The sequence below is a fragment of the Mangifera indica genome, chromosome 6 (assembly GCF_011075055.1).
Source record: "Mangifera indica cultivar Alphonso chromosome 6, CATAS_Mindica_2.1, whole genome shotgun sequence".
Classification (NCBI taxonomy): domain Eukaryota; kingdom Viridiplantae; phylum Streptophyta; class Magnoliopsida; order Sapindales; family Anacardiaceae; genus Mangifera; species Mangifera indica.
Genome location: NC_058142.1, coordinates 7986726 through 8001613, shown reverse-complemented (window position 1 = coordinate 8001613; position 14888 = coordinate 7986726). Strand labels below are relative to the sequence as shown.

The 14888-nt window shown below is 34.5% G+C and overlaps 2 protein-coding genes across 2 annotated transcripts; one reads left to right on the top strand and one right to left on the bottom strand.

The window, feature by feature from the left end:
• The first annotated feature begins 521 nt into the window (after positions 1 to 521).
• On the top strand, positions 522 to 6626 carry LOC123217872 (ABC transporter C family member 8-like). Its single transcript, XM_044638951.1, has 12 exons — positions 522 to 720; positions 1026 to 2974; positions 3058 to 3378; positions 3448 to 3534; positions 3612 to 4241; positions 4326 to 4490; positions 4604 to 4898; positions 4988 to 5202; positions 5332 to 5637; positions 5750 to 5813; positions 5903 to 6142; positions 6271 to 6626. The coding sequence occupies exons 1-12, from the start codon at positions 696 to 698 to the stop codon at positions 6420 to 6422; spliced, it is 4449 nt and encodes a 1482-aa protein (XP_044494886.1). The 5' UTR covers positions 522 to 695; the 3' UTR covers positions 6423 to 6626.
• A 1992-nt stretch (positions 6627 to 8618) lies between these two features.
• LOC123219544 (inorganic pyrophosphatase 2-like) lies at positions 8619 to 10032 on the bottom strand. The gene is made up of 4 exons (XM_044641550.1): positions 9833 to 10032; positions 9619 to 9740; positions 9307 to 9508; positions 8619 to 9215 (listed from the first exon to the last, which is right to left on the bottom strand). Exons 1-4 carry the CDS (start codon positions 9968 to 9970, stop codon positions 8841 to 8843), a joined length of 837 nt encoding a protein of 278 aa, XP_044497485.1. The 5' UTR covers positions 9971 to 10032; the 3' UTR covers positions 8619 to 8840.
• Positions 10033 to 14888: the final 4856 nt, after the last annotated feature.

The following is a 14888-nucleotide window of genomic DNA, read 5'->3' as shown; positions in this document are numbered from 1 at the left end:
ACCACCTCTTTGTTTTTAAATCAGTGCAATTATTTTGTTGCTCCCATGTGTCTTCATTTCGTTTCACCACACCATCCATCAAAAACAAGTCGCCGACAAATTCGCTACAACTCGCCAAAAATGCTTCCTTCCTCCATAAACTTCACCACACGTCATGCTTTGGTAGATAGCGTGCGAGATAACAGTCTGTCACACTTAATTTTTATTGGTTTAATAAACAAATTCTTTATTCGTTCACTTTTAACAATATAATGTTTACGATTACTAAAATGCCCCTTTACTACTGTCACACTTAATTTTTATTGGTTTAATAAACAAATTCTTTATTCGTTCACTTTTAACAATATAATGTTTACGATTACTAAAATGCCCCTTTACTCAGACAAATTCTCGTAACGTTAACGGCTCATGGGTGGGATTGAACTGCCACGGGTGGGATTTTGAGGATGCATCAAAAGTTGGGTGGGAAATGGCTTGGACATTCGATATATAAGGACAAAAAATTGCCAACTTGAAATATAAAGCTGGTGAATGAACAAAAATGTTGGCAATATGTTGTAAGCATTGATAATTTATTGAATGCATCAGTTGCCGGCATAGTTTCTCTGGTTTCACTTCATTCAAAGTGAGTTCTGGTTGAATCTTATCTACTTGGGCTACTGAGTGGTGCAAAAACCAAAGTCACTTAAGCAACAATGGCTTTCTCGGGGAGCTCACTTGGTATCTTCTCAGGCTTTCTTCTTCTTGTTATTTGTACGAATCTTTTTTTTTTAAAGTCTACATCTCTTTATGAGGTTCTTGTTATATAAGATTGTAGAATTCTGTTGTGTTGCAATACTGCAGGCTAATTGTTTGAAAAAGATCAAGCTTTTTGAACATTTGATGTATGGAACATACATATTGAATACATTTATACCATCATCTAGACATTCTTCACTTTTCTTCTTGTTCTTCGATCATATTTTAGTTCAAGTATAGATTTTCTCTTCTGCAATTTCTAAAACTGTGTTTTTATGAGTTTTCAGAGAGGCTCTCTTGGATTTGTGGAGGCGAACTCGATGTTGGTTCTTTTTGCATTCAAAGAACCATCATAGACTTCATAAATGTAGTATTTCTTTGTGTTTTCTATCTGTCTTTGCTTGTAAGTTCTATCAGAAAACATCACAGCAGTGGGAGCAATAGAAGGGGCCGGCTTTCGGTAGTTGCTTCAATTTGTTGTGCTCTTGTTAGCATATTTTACTTCAGTAACGGTTTGTGGAATTTTGCAGCCAAAACTGAAGACTTTAATAATATGAGCTGGTTGATTCAGATTGTTAGAGGATTTATTTGGACCTCCCTGGCAATCTCTTTGCTCGTGAGAAGGTCCAAATGGATCATCATTCTCATCTCTCTCTGGTGGATGTCATTTTCTTTAATGGTTTCAGCTCTTAACATTGAAATCTTATCAAGAACAAAGAGTATTCAGATATTTGATATAGTGTCATTGCCTATCAATCTTTTGTTGCTCTTTTGTGCTTTCAGAAACTTCAGTCATTTTGCTTCACAACTTACAGAAGATAAGAGTTTATCCGAGCCTCTATTAGGCGAAAGGGCTGAGAAAAAGCAAACAGCTCTAGGCAGGGCTAGTTTTTTTAGCAAATTGACATTTTCTTGGATTAATCCTTTGCTTTCTTTGGGTTACTCAAAACCATTAGTTCTAGAAGACATTCCATCTCTTGTTCCTGAAGATGAAGCCAATTTAGCATACCAAAAGTTTGCTAAGGTGTGGGATTCCCTTGTAAAAGTGAAGAACTCAAACGATTCTGGGAACTTGGTCCTTCAAGCCATAACAAAAGTTTACTGGACGGAGAATATATTAATTGCAATCTGTGCATTGCTCAGGACAATTGCTGTAGTAGTTCTTCCTCTTTTGGTTTATGCTTTCGTAAATTATTCCAACCGCAGTGAGGAAAATTTGCACCAAGGTCTCTCCATAGTGGGGTGTCTTGTAATCACCAAGGTTGTTGAGTCTCTGTCTCAGAGGCATTGTTACTTTGATTCAAGGAGGTCGGGATTGAGGATGAGATCAGCTTTAATGGTGGCAGTCTATCAGAAGCAACTAAAGCTTTCTAGCTTCGGAAGGAGAAGGCATTCAACTGGGGAAATTGTAAATTATATTGCAGTTGATGCCTACCGAATGGGAGAATTTCCTTGGTGGTTCCACTCAATGTGGAGTTTTTCTCTGCAACTCTTTTTGTCCATTGCTGTCCTTTTCGGAGTTGTTGGTCTTGGTGCCCTTCCTGGTTTAGTCCCCCTTTTTATTTGTGGACTCCTTAATGTGCCATTTGCAAAGATTCTGCAAAAGTGTCAATCAGAATTCATGGTTGCTCAAGATGAGAGGCTGAGGGCCACTTCTGAGATCCTAAACAGTATGAAAATTATAAAGTTACAGTCATGGGAAGAGAAGTTCAAGAACTTGATTGAATCGCTCCGCGAAAGAGAATTTAAATGGTTGTCTGAATCTCAGTTAAGAAAGGCTTATGGCACAGTCATTTATTGGATGTCTCCAACTCTCATTTCTTCGGTTATCTTCTTGGGGTGTGCCCTGATTGGAAGTGCACCGCTGAATGCTAGCACCATCTTCACAGTTCTTGCCTCACTGAGGAGCATGGGAGAACCTGTCAGAATGATTCCCGAAGCTCTTTCTGTGATGATCCAAGTCAAGGTTTCATTTGATAGGATTAATGCTGTTCTGCTGGATGATGAACTCAAAAATGATGATGTAAGTAGAATTTCAATGCAGAATTCAGAGAGAAGTGTAATTATAAAAGATGGCAATTTTAGTTGGGATCCGGAGCTCCCCATTCCAACTCTGAGAAATGTAAATTTGGAAGTGAAATGGGGGGAAAAAATTGCTGTATGCGGGTCAGTTGGGGCTGGAAAATCATCTCTCTTGTATGCCATACTTGGAGAGATACCCAAAACTTCAGGAACTGTGAGTTGTAAACAACAATTTTAAGCATATATTATGCTCTAAGTTTGTGATACTAAATTTAATGTTTTGATGCCATTTAACAGGTTAATGTATATGGCTCCATTGCATATGTATCTCAAACTTCTTGGATCCAAAGTGGAAGCATTCGCGATAATGTTCTCTATGGGAAGCCAATGGACAAGGACAGATATGATAAGGCTATAAAAGCATGCGCGTTGGATAAAGACATCAATAGTTTTGACCATGGTGATCTCACAGAAATAGGTCAGAGAGGGCTTAACATGAGTGGAGGACAAAAACAGAGAATTCAACTTGCTCGAGCTGTCTATAATGATGCCGATATCTATCTCCTTGATGATCCTTTCAGTGCAGTTGATGCACATACCGCTGCAACTCTATTCAATGTAAGAAAAACACATTTTTAAGCCTCTTTTAAAGCATTGAAACAATTTGCTCATGTTATGTGATTACAGGATTGTGTCATGGCTGCTTTAGAAAGCAAAACTGTCATTCTAGTGACTCATCAAGTGGAATTTCTCTCTTCAGTTGATAAAATTCTGGTAATCAAACTCTAATTCCTGTGACTCATTTGATGTAATTTTATTAATTTAAATTAAATGATCCTGTTTGATCATAGGTTCTGGAAGGTGGACAAGTTATTCAGTCAGGAAGCTATCAAGAGCTCTTTTTGGCTGGTACAGCATTTGAACAACTTGTGAATGCACACAGAGATGCAATAACAGTATTAGATCCTGCGAATAATGGAGGACAAGAAGGAGCTGCAAAGGAAGATAAAGACAAGATGGTTAGAGCAGAGGAGCCCAATGGGACTCACATTGTTAAAGAAAACAGTGAGAGGGAGATTTCCGTGAAGGGTTTGCCAGGAGTACAACTAACAGAAGAAGAAGAAAAAGAGACTGGTGATGTCGGATGGAAGCCATTCCTGGATTATCTCCTTGTATCAAAAGGATCCCTTCTTTTAGGTTTAGGCCTATTGGCTCAGGCTGGATTTGTTGCTCTTCAGGCTGGTTCAACTTATTGGCTAGCATATGCCATTCAATTTCCTAAAATCAATAATGGCATTCTAATTGGTGTCTACTCTGGCATCTCAACAGCCAGTGCTGTTTTTGTATATTTTAGATCATTATCTGCAGCACTTCTGGGGCTAAAAGCTTCTAAAGCATTTTTCTCTGGTTTCACTAATTCGATATTTAAAGCTCCCATGCTTTTCTTCGACTCTACTCCTGTTGGGCGGATTTTAACCCGAGTAAGACAATCTCAAGTACACTCTTCGAAAATGTAATTTAACTGTAAATTAACATTTGAAGACCTCAACATTCCTATTTTGCAGGCTTCATCAGATTTGTGTGTCCTTGATTTTGACATACCGTTTGCGATTATTTTTGTGGCTGCTGCTGGTGTTGAAATGATAGCAATTATTGGAATTATGACCTTTGTAACATGGCAAGTTCTCATTGTGGCCATTCTTGCTATGGTTGCAGTGAAATATATTCAGGTGGATTCAAGTCCTACTTCTTGATTTCTGCAATTTCTCTTCCACAGAATGGAGGCAAATACTGAGCTATTTCATTTCAATTTCTTTTTTTTTTTTTTTTCTTTCTCCTGAAGGGGTATTACATAGCAACTGCAAGGGAGCTAATCAGAATAAATGGAACAACGAAAGCTCCTGTTATGAATTATACAGCTGAGACATCACTTGGAGTGATCACAATAAGAGCCTTTAATATGGTGGATAGATTTTTCCAGAACTACTTGAAGCTTGTTGATACAGATGCCATACTTTTTTTCCATTCCAATGCTGTCATGGAGTGGCTAGTTCTCAGAATAGAAGCAATTCAAAATTTTACTCTCTTCACTGCTGCTTTCCTCCTTGTATTAATTCCTAAAGGCTATGTAGCTCCAGGTAAAATTACTTCATTGAAATTGTTGTGAACACTATCATAAATTTCCAGATTTTTTGGAAGATTTGTATGGCTCAAATTTCTTTTGCAGGGCTTGTTGGACTCTCTCTTTCTTATGCTCTTTCACTAACGGGCACCCAAGTTTTCATGTCGCGATGGTACTGCTACTTGGCAAACTACATTATTTCTGTTGAACGGATCAAACAGTTCATGCACCTACCACCAGAGCCTCCAGCTATAGTAGAAGACAAGAGACCACCGTCTTCATGGCCTTTTAAGGGCAGGATAGAACTGCAGGAACTGCAGGTATGCTACCTAATGAATGTAATGTTTACCACGAATATTTTCCAGTAAGAGCCATCTGGATATCACTTTTGATCACTAAAGCAAGAATACACTTACAATTTAACTGTTATTTCTGCTGTTTGGTTACAGATTAGGTACCGTCCTAATGCACCATTGGTACTCAAGGGAATCACCTGCACATTTAGTGAAGGCACCAGGGTAGGAGTAGTGGGAAGAACTGGAAGTGGCAAAACCACACTTATAGGTGCTTTGTTTCGTTTGGTCGAGCCTGCAAGTGGTACAATTCTGATAGATGGGCTTGACATTTGTTCAATTGGTCTTAAAGATTTAAGAATGAAGCTCAGCATCATCCCTCAAGAACCAAGTCTTTTTCGAGGTAGTGTTAGAACCAACTTGGATCCTCTAGGCCTCTATTCGGACAAAGAAATATGGAAGGTGCACTAGCTGACTCTAGCTTTATATTATTGATTTCATAATTTTAAAAAATGACTTTGTCTCTTATGTATTAGCCATTAATCACACATTGTGATATGCTTTTGATTTGTAGGCTCTGGAGAAGTGTCAGCTCAAGGCAACAATCAGCAGCCTGCCTAACAAACTAGATTCATCTGGTAAGCTAATTTCAGAACAACTGTAGTTGTGTATTGATTTCCTGTGTGTATCTCAAGCTGAATGTGTGATTATTATGGCTGGGATGCAGTGAGTGATGAAGGCGAAAACTGGAGCGTGGGGCAACGCCAACTGTTTTGCCTTGGAAGAGTCCTCCTGAAGAGAAACAGAATTCTAGTTCTAGATGAAGCTACTGCTTCAATAGATTCTGCAACAGATGCCATTTTACAGAGAATTATTAGGCAGGAGTTTGTCAATTGCACGATGATCACAGTAGCTCACAGAGTCCCAACTGTTATTGATAGTGACATGGTCATGGTCCTCTCTTTTGGTAAGCCTCTATTTCTCACTTGAATCACATTCGTGGAACATTAACAATATTGGATCAGATGAAAGGGAACTGAAACTGATTAGAAACACCCCTCTTGTTGATTGTACGTGTTGGTTTATGATTTCCAGGGAAATTGTTAGAATATGATGAACCATCAAAGCTTATGGAGACAAATTCATCCTTTTCAAAGCTGGTGGCTGAGTACTGGTCCAGTTGCAGGAAAGGAAACTCCTACCAAAACCTGACAACCAGCAGTGATGATAGTATAATTAGAATATAAACGAGAGTTAAGCAATCGGTATTGTTGTCACTTAGCTAGCATTTTTACAGGTTATTTGTGTATTTGAATAGTACAAGTATTTTGCAAAGGCTGTTCAGTGTGCATGTATCAGTTATTGTGAACAGAAATAAAGATGTATGTAATGTAATAGAATATGATTCTGGATTTTTAGAAGATATATAAAATATGGGTTGATTTCCAGTCCCTCAATTTTCACAAGCTAAGTCATCATCCCCGTTGAATGAATCTTAAGCTTTAGCATTTTGGCCAAACAGCTGGAAGTTTCTGGTAATTTCGGACGAGTGGAAATTTAAATAGTAAACAGAAGACGCTAGTGCAATTATTTCAATGGTCATGGTGGCACAAGCTTTATGACTATACAAAATGTGATGTCAATTCTTGTTAATTGGCCGACAAGAGTCCCTGTTGATGGCTCCATTAATCCGTTATTATTATTTTTTTTTAAATTTAAAGTAGGATTTCTCAGAATCAGCTGGAGCTCTAGCTAATAATTCAATGCCCGTCTGAAGTCTGTTTCGGACAATTTTTTATAGTCAAATGGGAGATTTGCAAATGTTTTTGTCTTGGTTAATTATATATGTCTTTGTCAATATAGCATTAAGACAAAATAAGTTGCTTAGTCAAGATCATACTGTAATAATTGTCATTTTCTTAAATATTCCAATATTCGAATTCCCTGTCACTGTTTCACCATAAGGAAGACAAGTCCCATTTCAAAGTAAATCTGAGGCTTTCATTTCTACTCAAGAAGGCAACAAAAATGGTGAAAGCTACTCTATAATGTTAGCCAAGTGACAACAACACCAGCAATTTAATAGTGGCTTAAATTTAGCCACATGTTCAACAGTATAGGATACACGTTGTGCTTGACACTAATGGCCTTTTGTCCACCAATATCTTTCCAGTTCATGAACTTGTGGATGACGATAATAAACTGATAACATTGCTTTTAGCCTTTCACTGTTTCCAAATTGTCATTTCTGCCATAATAAAGCTCAAGAATTTCGTGGGCTTTTGTTGAATGCTTGCATGTTGCTTTTATTTATTAATTTTTTAAAAAATAATCTCATTTTCAATTAAAATGACAATTACCATTAATATTTTGGAAAAATAAATATCTATTGACAAAGAGGAAGCAATTTATAAAAATAATTTAATTAATTAATTTTATAATTTAATAATATCAAAAAACCTAAAATTATTAGAATAAAAATATTATAAATTAAACACAAAACAAATGTTAACACATGTTAGTTTAATCAAACTAATACTAATTTATACTAATAATAATTTTTTCAAAGTATTTAAGTAAAATAATATTTAATATATTTTTATTAATACCGACCAAATGTAATAATTATTTATATAATTTATACCTAATAATCTTTTAAATAACCTTATATTTGTGCTAATATAATCAAATGAATCCAAAGATAAATGTTTTTAATTTGTATGTCCAAACATAATTGGGGTTTAGCTTTATTTACCATTGGGCAAAGGACAATTTCCCACTCAAGTTTTAGTTCAATCTTAAAAATACATCCGTAACAGATGAAAAACTTAAACACTCACCAATTTCTAAACTACTATTAAATACAAGAGTAAAACTTTTATTTAACAATAATATTAAAAAATATATATAATTTTATCTTATTTTCTCTATCAGGTTTTAAAAATTAACATTTAACCCTCATACATAAACTTTGAAAAGTGACTTCCCCCCCCCCCCCCTCTCCAAATCCCTAATCTTTTCTTTACTCCTCCCTCTTGCCACCAACGACTGACATGGTTGGTTGTTGGATGATGCTCATCGTCCTTTACTGGATGATGTTTATTGTCCATTCTAGACAAGAAGTATTGTCCAGATCTAGGTGACAGTCGTCATCCTTGGACAACAATCATCATTCTTTGACGATAGTCGTTGTCCAAAGATCATCTTCTAGATGACTCCGTTATGTTCCTCCACTGTTGGTCAACTGTTTACAGAAGAAAGTCATTGAATTTTAGGGGAAAAAGTGGATTTTTCAAAATTAATTTAGGAAAAAATTTAGTTTTCCAAACTAAGAGGAGTAAAATGAGATATAATTTTAATTATTTTAATATTACACATAAAATGACAAATTTACTCCTTAACGCTAAAGGAAAATTTATGGGTGTATTCTAATAAATTAAAACTTGAATGGATATTTGAGTTTTTTTATATGTTATAGATATATAAACATCATTTTAACAAAACTTGGGTGGGAAATTATCCTTTTCCCTTCACCATTTGTATGGGCTGACGTAATTGACAACAAGAAGTCACAAGACTCATGTAACTTAGGCAATGTTACACTTTTTTGTGCCACTCAGCTATCATATTTGCATCCGCCTAAAATGAAAATTATCCTGTATTAATTATTGGGGAACTGGGAGAGCTTGTGGCAGAGCCTCATTTGCAGCAGCAGGTGACATTATTTGTAACTTGCAGTCTTCAGATATCAATTGAGCAGAATTGCTATTGCTATCTTCTGCTGAAATTGAGTTGACCAGTCTTAGAAGAATCTTCTCAAGATCTTCACCATCACTCCAGCTATGAATCTCCGCCTTTACGACCATTGGATTCCGGCAAATCAGATCCCAAACGGGGAAATTCTTCCTCGGCATCACATGATCTCCCTCCACAAGCTTCAAGCTTGGACAGTAATCACCACTGCCATCACCCAGGTAGATTATCTTCTTATCGCTTCCATCCTTGGATAAAGAAGCCTGGATCCTTTCAATAATCAAACCCTGTTGACAAAGTCAAATTTCCTTTTTAATTAATACGCAAAAGACAATAAGCTGACAACAAATTATCAAAATTGGTTGAATAATCAAATGCCTTGCACATATTTGGAGGGCAGAGATGGCAGCCATGAGCAGCAATGGCGAAGTCATGGTAAGGGGAGATTCTGAGCCTCCCTTCTTCATCAACAAAGCTGGGATTAGTGTTAATCTCAGAGAAACAATCCCTGATCCCAAGATGTTCCAAGATTGTCTCAATGAAGAACACATTAGCATCACTAACAATCCTCAAATCACATCTGAAAAAAAAAATCCCATTATAACAAATGAATGTCAGTTTTTGTTATTTTTCCTCTGAAAGATGCAAAATTTATCTTCAAGAATTGGAAAATTAACGATCGTTCATTACCCTAAATCATGGGCTGCATTAATGGCAGGGACAATCCTGGGATGAATAGGAACCTGTTTCAGAGCCTCAACAATGTCTTCAATGGTCTTGCCTTGAGCATGAAGCTCATCCATCATCCTGTCCTGGAAATATTCAAACAAGAAGTATAAACTTCGTGCGGAGAATTTCAAGAAAACTAACAAAATTTATCAGAAAGTGAAAGTGTTACACTGACCATCAGAGAGTTCCAGGGCATGGTGGGGAGGAGCTGATTGAACAAGTCTGTAGCTCCCAAGTGATCAACAACCCAATTATCGCTGTCGACGTCAATAATGGTATTGTCAAAATCGAAGATTACAACAATGCCGGCCATGGAGATTTTACTGCAAATTGGAGAGAAAAGAAGAGAATTCTAGACGAACAATTTTTTATAGGTGACAGGGGAAACTGAGAAGGCTATTTATACTCAGAAAAGTGGGCACAATCCTGAAGAATCACGGTTATGCCGAAGGAACATTACGTGAAACAGGTAAAAAACCTAGTTTGGCTTCATCAATCTAGAATAAGCTCTTATTAAATAAAACAATGGGTAAAAAAACTTTATGTTATAATAAAATTTTATTCACAAATAATAAGTACAAATTTTATATAAATAATGATATCTAATTATATAATTTTAAATTATAAATAAAATAATACTATTATATTATATAATAGTATATCACGTGCACAAATATGTTTAGCTATTCATCCGATTTGGTGACAATGATTAACCAAAGTTGTTGATGGGTTTTGGTCAGCAGATCAAAGGGTCAAAAGAGCCAAGATCATCAGAATCCGGAAATGCGGGAATAAAGGAATATTTTTTAGGATTTAATCAATTATACTAATATATAATATTTGAATAAAATTACATAAATACCCTTAAATTATTAAAACTAGAAGATGACTTTGATAGTCGGATGAGAATATAATTTTTTCAAACTTAACAGATGAAAAATTGCTATTAATCAAGCTGTGGGTGGGAACTAGTTATTTGGCCTATTTTATATTAAAGTGTTAGTAAGCTAGGTTGATTGGAAAGATTTACGAAAATTAAGTGTCAAATTTTTAGGCCAAATAATATTTGCCCTAAGTTGTGATGAAAACTTATATTACCACAATTTAAATTTGAAAAAGTCATTTTTCACTGGTTTGTCAAAATTAACCGTTAGTTTTCACTAATATGTCTTTTTGTTTAAATATTATAACAAAGGTTAACTATTATTCTTTCTTGAAGCTTAGAATATTACAATAATATTTAGGCCAAAGGACTATTTCCCACCTAAGGTATGCTGCATTCACAAGTTTCCCCTCTTTAATTTTGATAACCTCAAATATCTATTCATAAGTAGTTAAAATTAGTAGTAGTAAGAGGGCGTTTGGTTTGGGTAATGTTTTATTACCAAAATAGAAAGATTACCTTGAAGATAAATTACTTAGAAGATTACTGGATATAAATAATTACTATGTTTGATAAAATTTGGTAGGTATAAATAATTATTGTGTTTAGTTAAAGATAATAAAAGATTACTAGTAAATTATATTACTTAAATGCCCTTGAATATAATTATTTTTAAATATTTTTTATATTATTTATCATATTAATTAAAAATAAATTTATTTTTATCTCAAAAAATTAATAAATAATAATATAATTATAATAAAATTAAAATTACTTTGGTAAACTTTAAATACCTAAGATGAAGGTGGTAATCAGATTACCACCTATATTACCTGTCACGTCAGCATTGGTAATAGAATATTACTGTACTCTTTTATTACTGATAAATCAAACAAGGGAATAAAAGATAGATTATCAAGGTAATATTCAATAACTTGAACCAAACGCTCCCTAAGGGTAAAATCATTATTTTTTCTATAATATTAAAAATAAATTAAAATATAATCTCTTTTTGCCCCCCCCCCCCCCAAACTTTAAAAGCTAAAAGTTTCCCCTAACCTAAGTTTTAAAAAATGACAGTTTCCCCCTAGGGTTTCATTTCAAGATCTTCAGCATCATCTCCGGCTCCATTGTCGGTGACCTCTCCCTCCCAAAGCTTTATCTCCCTCTGGCGGTCTCTCTCCTTCCATTTGGATGTCGGATCCGCATTAGAAGAGCTTCTTCAAGGAGACGAAGTTGTAGTCTTTGTTTGGGAAGACAGTCATCTTCCCAGAGGTCTTATTCTGGGAAGACAATCGTCTTCCCAGACGAAGACAATAGCTTCATCTTCATCTAGGAGGACGAAGAACTTTGTCTTCCCCGATGAAGCTCTTCGTCTTCCACAGCTCCTCCGATGCTAATCGAATGTCCAAATGGGAGGAGAGAGACCATCGGAGGGAGAGGTCATCGACAATGGAGCCGGAAATGATGTCGGAGATCTCAAAATGAAACCCTAGGGAAAAACTGTCATTTTTTAAAACTTAGGCTGGGGGAAACTTTTAGTTTTTAAAGTTTAGACAGGCAAAAAGAGATAAAATTTTAAGGAGTTAAGATCCCATTAATTTTAACTGTTTATGGGTGGGCATTTGAGATTATCAAAGTTAAAACGAGAAAACTTGGGAATGCAACATACCTTAGATGGGAAATAGTCCTTTGGCCTAATATTTATGTGTAACTTAATTGTGAGGGTATAAATTTTATTTTCTAAAACTTATTAGGGGAAAATATATATGTTTTCTATATTGTTAAAAAAATTATTATATTTACTCTCGTATATTTTAAAATTTTATTTATAGTTCAAATAGTTTGTAATATAATATTTAAACCACTATTTTGTTACATTTTGTTCAATTCTATAGGGGTATAATTGTCATTTTTAAAACTACCAAGGGGCAAAATGGAATTTTAAAAATTTTAAAACACCTCTGAACTTTTTTTAATTACCAAAACCCCCTTAAAAATTACTTTAACTACCCATAATATTTTCAAAAATATAATTTATCCTAAGCATACAATTATATGTCATTGACAATCTTAGAAATGCCCTCCAAGTAACAAAAAATTCACTTTACTATATTTTAATGATCTCTACTTTTATGGTAAGTGCATGTTTAAAAGAGAATCTGTGTCTAATAAGATTCTAATTGGTTTTAAATCCTGCATATGAAACATTGCAAAATTCTTTCAAAACAACTTGAGTTGTCTAGGCTTTCCCATTACTTCTATCTTCAAATACCACAATCTTGAAAATCTGATTTACAATTCCAGAGTCTTCCATTTTAAACTCCCTAGCCAAAAAAAAAAATGCATTTCAAGTTTGCAAGACCATTCATATTGGCATTTGTATCTAATACATCATTGAGAAACTAGTGTTGGGGTCATGCCCTAAGACTACAATGCATTCAAAGATGGTGTAAAAAATTGTTTAATAAATAAAATTGTTTCATTTATCTCACAATCTCCTTTATTGCATATTTAAATGTATGTTTTTACATCAATGATAAAGGTTTTAAACCTATTGTATTGATCAACTATTGTATGAAAGAGTCAATAAGAGATATCGGATTTTTTCGTAACTCAAAATTGTAACAGGAACTGGGCATTCCATTTCAATAATCAATAGTGTTGTTGTGTTGTATGCCTCTAAGAAAGTCAACTGAAACTGATAAGAAACACCTTCTGGCTGATTGTTCTGTTGGTTTATGATTTCCAGGGAAGTTGTTAGAATATAATGAACCATCAAAGCTTATGGAGACAAATTCATCCCTTTTCAAAGCTGGCAGCTGAGTACTAGTCCAGTTGCAGGAAAAAAACTCCTACCAAAACCTGACAACCAGCAGTGATGATAGTATAATTAGAAAATAAAGAGAGTTAAGCAATTGATATTGTTGTCACATAGCTAGCATTTTTATAGGTTATTAATGTATTTGAATAGTATAAGTATTTTGCAAAGGCTGTTCTATGTGCATGTATCAATTATTGTGAACAGAACTAAAGATGTATGTAATATAATAGAATATAATTCTGGATTTTTAGAAAATATATAAAACATGGGTTGGTTTCCAGTCCCCTAATTTTCACAAGCTAAGTCATCATCCCCGTTGGGTGAATCTTAAGCTCTAGCATTTTGGCCAAAGAGATGGAAGTTTCTGGTAATTTTGGACGAGTGGGAAGCTTTACCCAATTGGTCAATTGATTTGGTTTTGTAACAATCGTGGATTATAAAAACGGGTTGTCGTTTGAAAATCACCAACCATTTCTTTCTTTCTTTATTTTTTTCATAATGAGAAAACTTTATTTCAGTTAGACCAACTATTTGAGTTATTGATCAGTCCTAGAATCATTACACCAATAACCTTTTTGAGATATCTTTTCTATCTCTTAATTGATTTATCCTCTTATTAAGAGTGTGCATTAATTTCTTAAAAATAGAAAGTGACAATGTAATAAAATAAACATATACCATTTCTAAGTTACCATGACTCTCTCCATTGTTTATCAAAATACTAGATAATCTTTCTCCATGATTTTGATACTGTTGTCTTAGCAGTCTAGAAAATTTTGCTTTTTTGTATTGTTCTCCCATATGGTAAATTCAGGTTAATTTTTGAAAAAGTTACACAAGTTCTTAATATGATTTGTGGCCTTCAGTATCTTACTCTTATTAGGCTTGATATTACATATTTTTGTTGTGAATTACATTGTCCAGTGACTATCTGCTATACTCAAAGAGACTTGTGTAGTGAAACACAATTTTTTGTACATTAGGGGCACCATGTTTAATGGTTTCAACTTCATCATGACTTTAGTCTTCATCTCTTGGTTTATTTTTATGTTGATTGAGTTGTCGATGTTTCTACTCGGCGATCTATTACTAAAAATTATGTTTTTCTTGGTTGTAACCTTGTTTGTTAGATTGTAAAGAAACAAGTTGTTATATCCTAATCTAGTAATTAAGTTAAAGTATCAAGTCTTTGTTCATGTTATTATTGATGTTTGATGGTTCCATTATCTTTTGTGTGAAGTCAACATTTTTCTTTGCTCTTTTTTGATATTTGCTCTGTGATAATAAGTCTGTTTTCTATATGACCACCAATCTTGTTTTTCATGTTTGCACTTAACTTATCAACATCAATGTGCGCTTCATAATTGAGTTAGTAGCTTGTGGAGTTCTTTGCCTGCAACATGATCCTTTGGTCTCTTAATAACTTGCAGATATTTTTATCAAGGGTTTATCATATAAGCACCTCTATTATTTGTGTCTCTAATTGCAGCTTCGTGCTCTCCCACTAAAATTGTTGGGAAGAGT

What these genes read in the sequence shown, in the direction of transcription:
- LOC123217872 (XM_044638951.1), top strand. Translation starts at nt 696, where the DNA reads ATGGCTTTCTCGGGGAGCTCACTTG. An exon ending in TACCCAAAACTTCAGGAACT is followed by an intron (nt 2,975 to 3,057) that starts GTGAGTTGTAAA and finishes GCCATTTAACAG; the next exon opens with GTTAATGTATATGGCTCCAT. An exon ending in TAAAGGCTATGTAGCTCCAG is followed by an intron (nt 4,899 to 4,987) that starts GTAAAATTACTT and finishes TTTCTTTTGCAG; the next exon opens with GGCTTGTTGGACTCTCTCTT.
- LOC123219544 (XM_044641550.1), bottom strand. Translation starts at nt 9,970, where the DNA reads ATGGCCGGCATTGTTGTAATCTTCGATTTTGACAATACCATTATTGAC. An exon ending in TGCCCTGGAACTCTCTGATG is followed by an intron (nt 9,741 to 9,832) that starts GTCAGTGTAACA and finishes GAATATTTCCAG; the next exon opens with GACAGGATGATGGATGAGCT. An exon ending in GCCCTCCAAATATGTGCAAG is followed by an intron (nt 9,216 to 9,306) that starts GCATTTGATTAT and finishes CTTTGTCAACAG; the next exon opens with GGTTTGATTATTGAAAGGAT.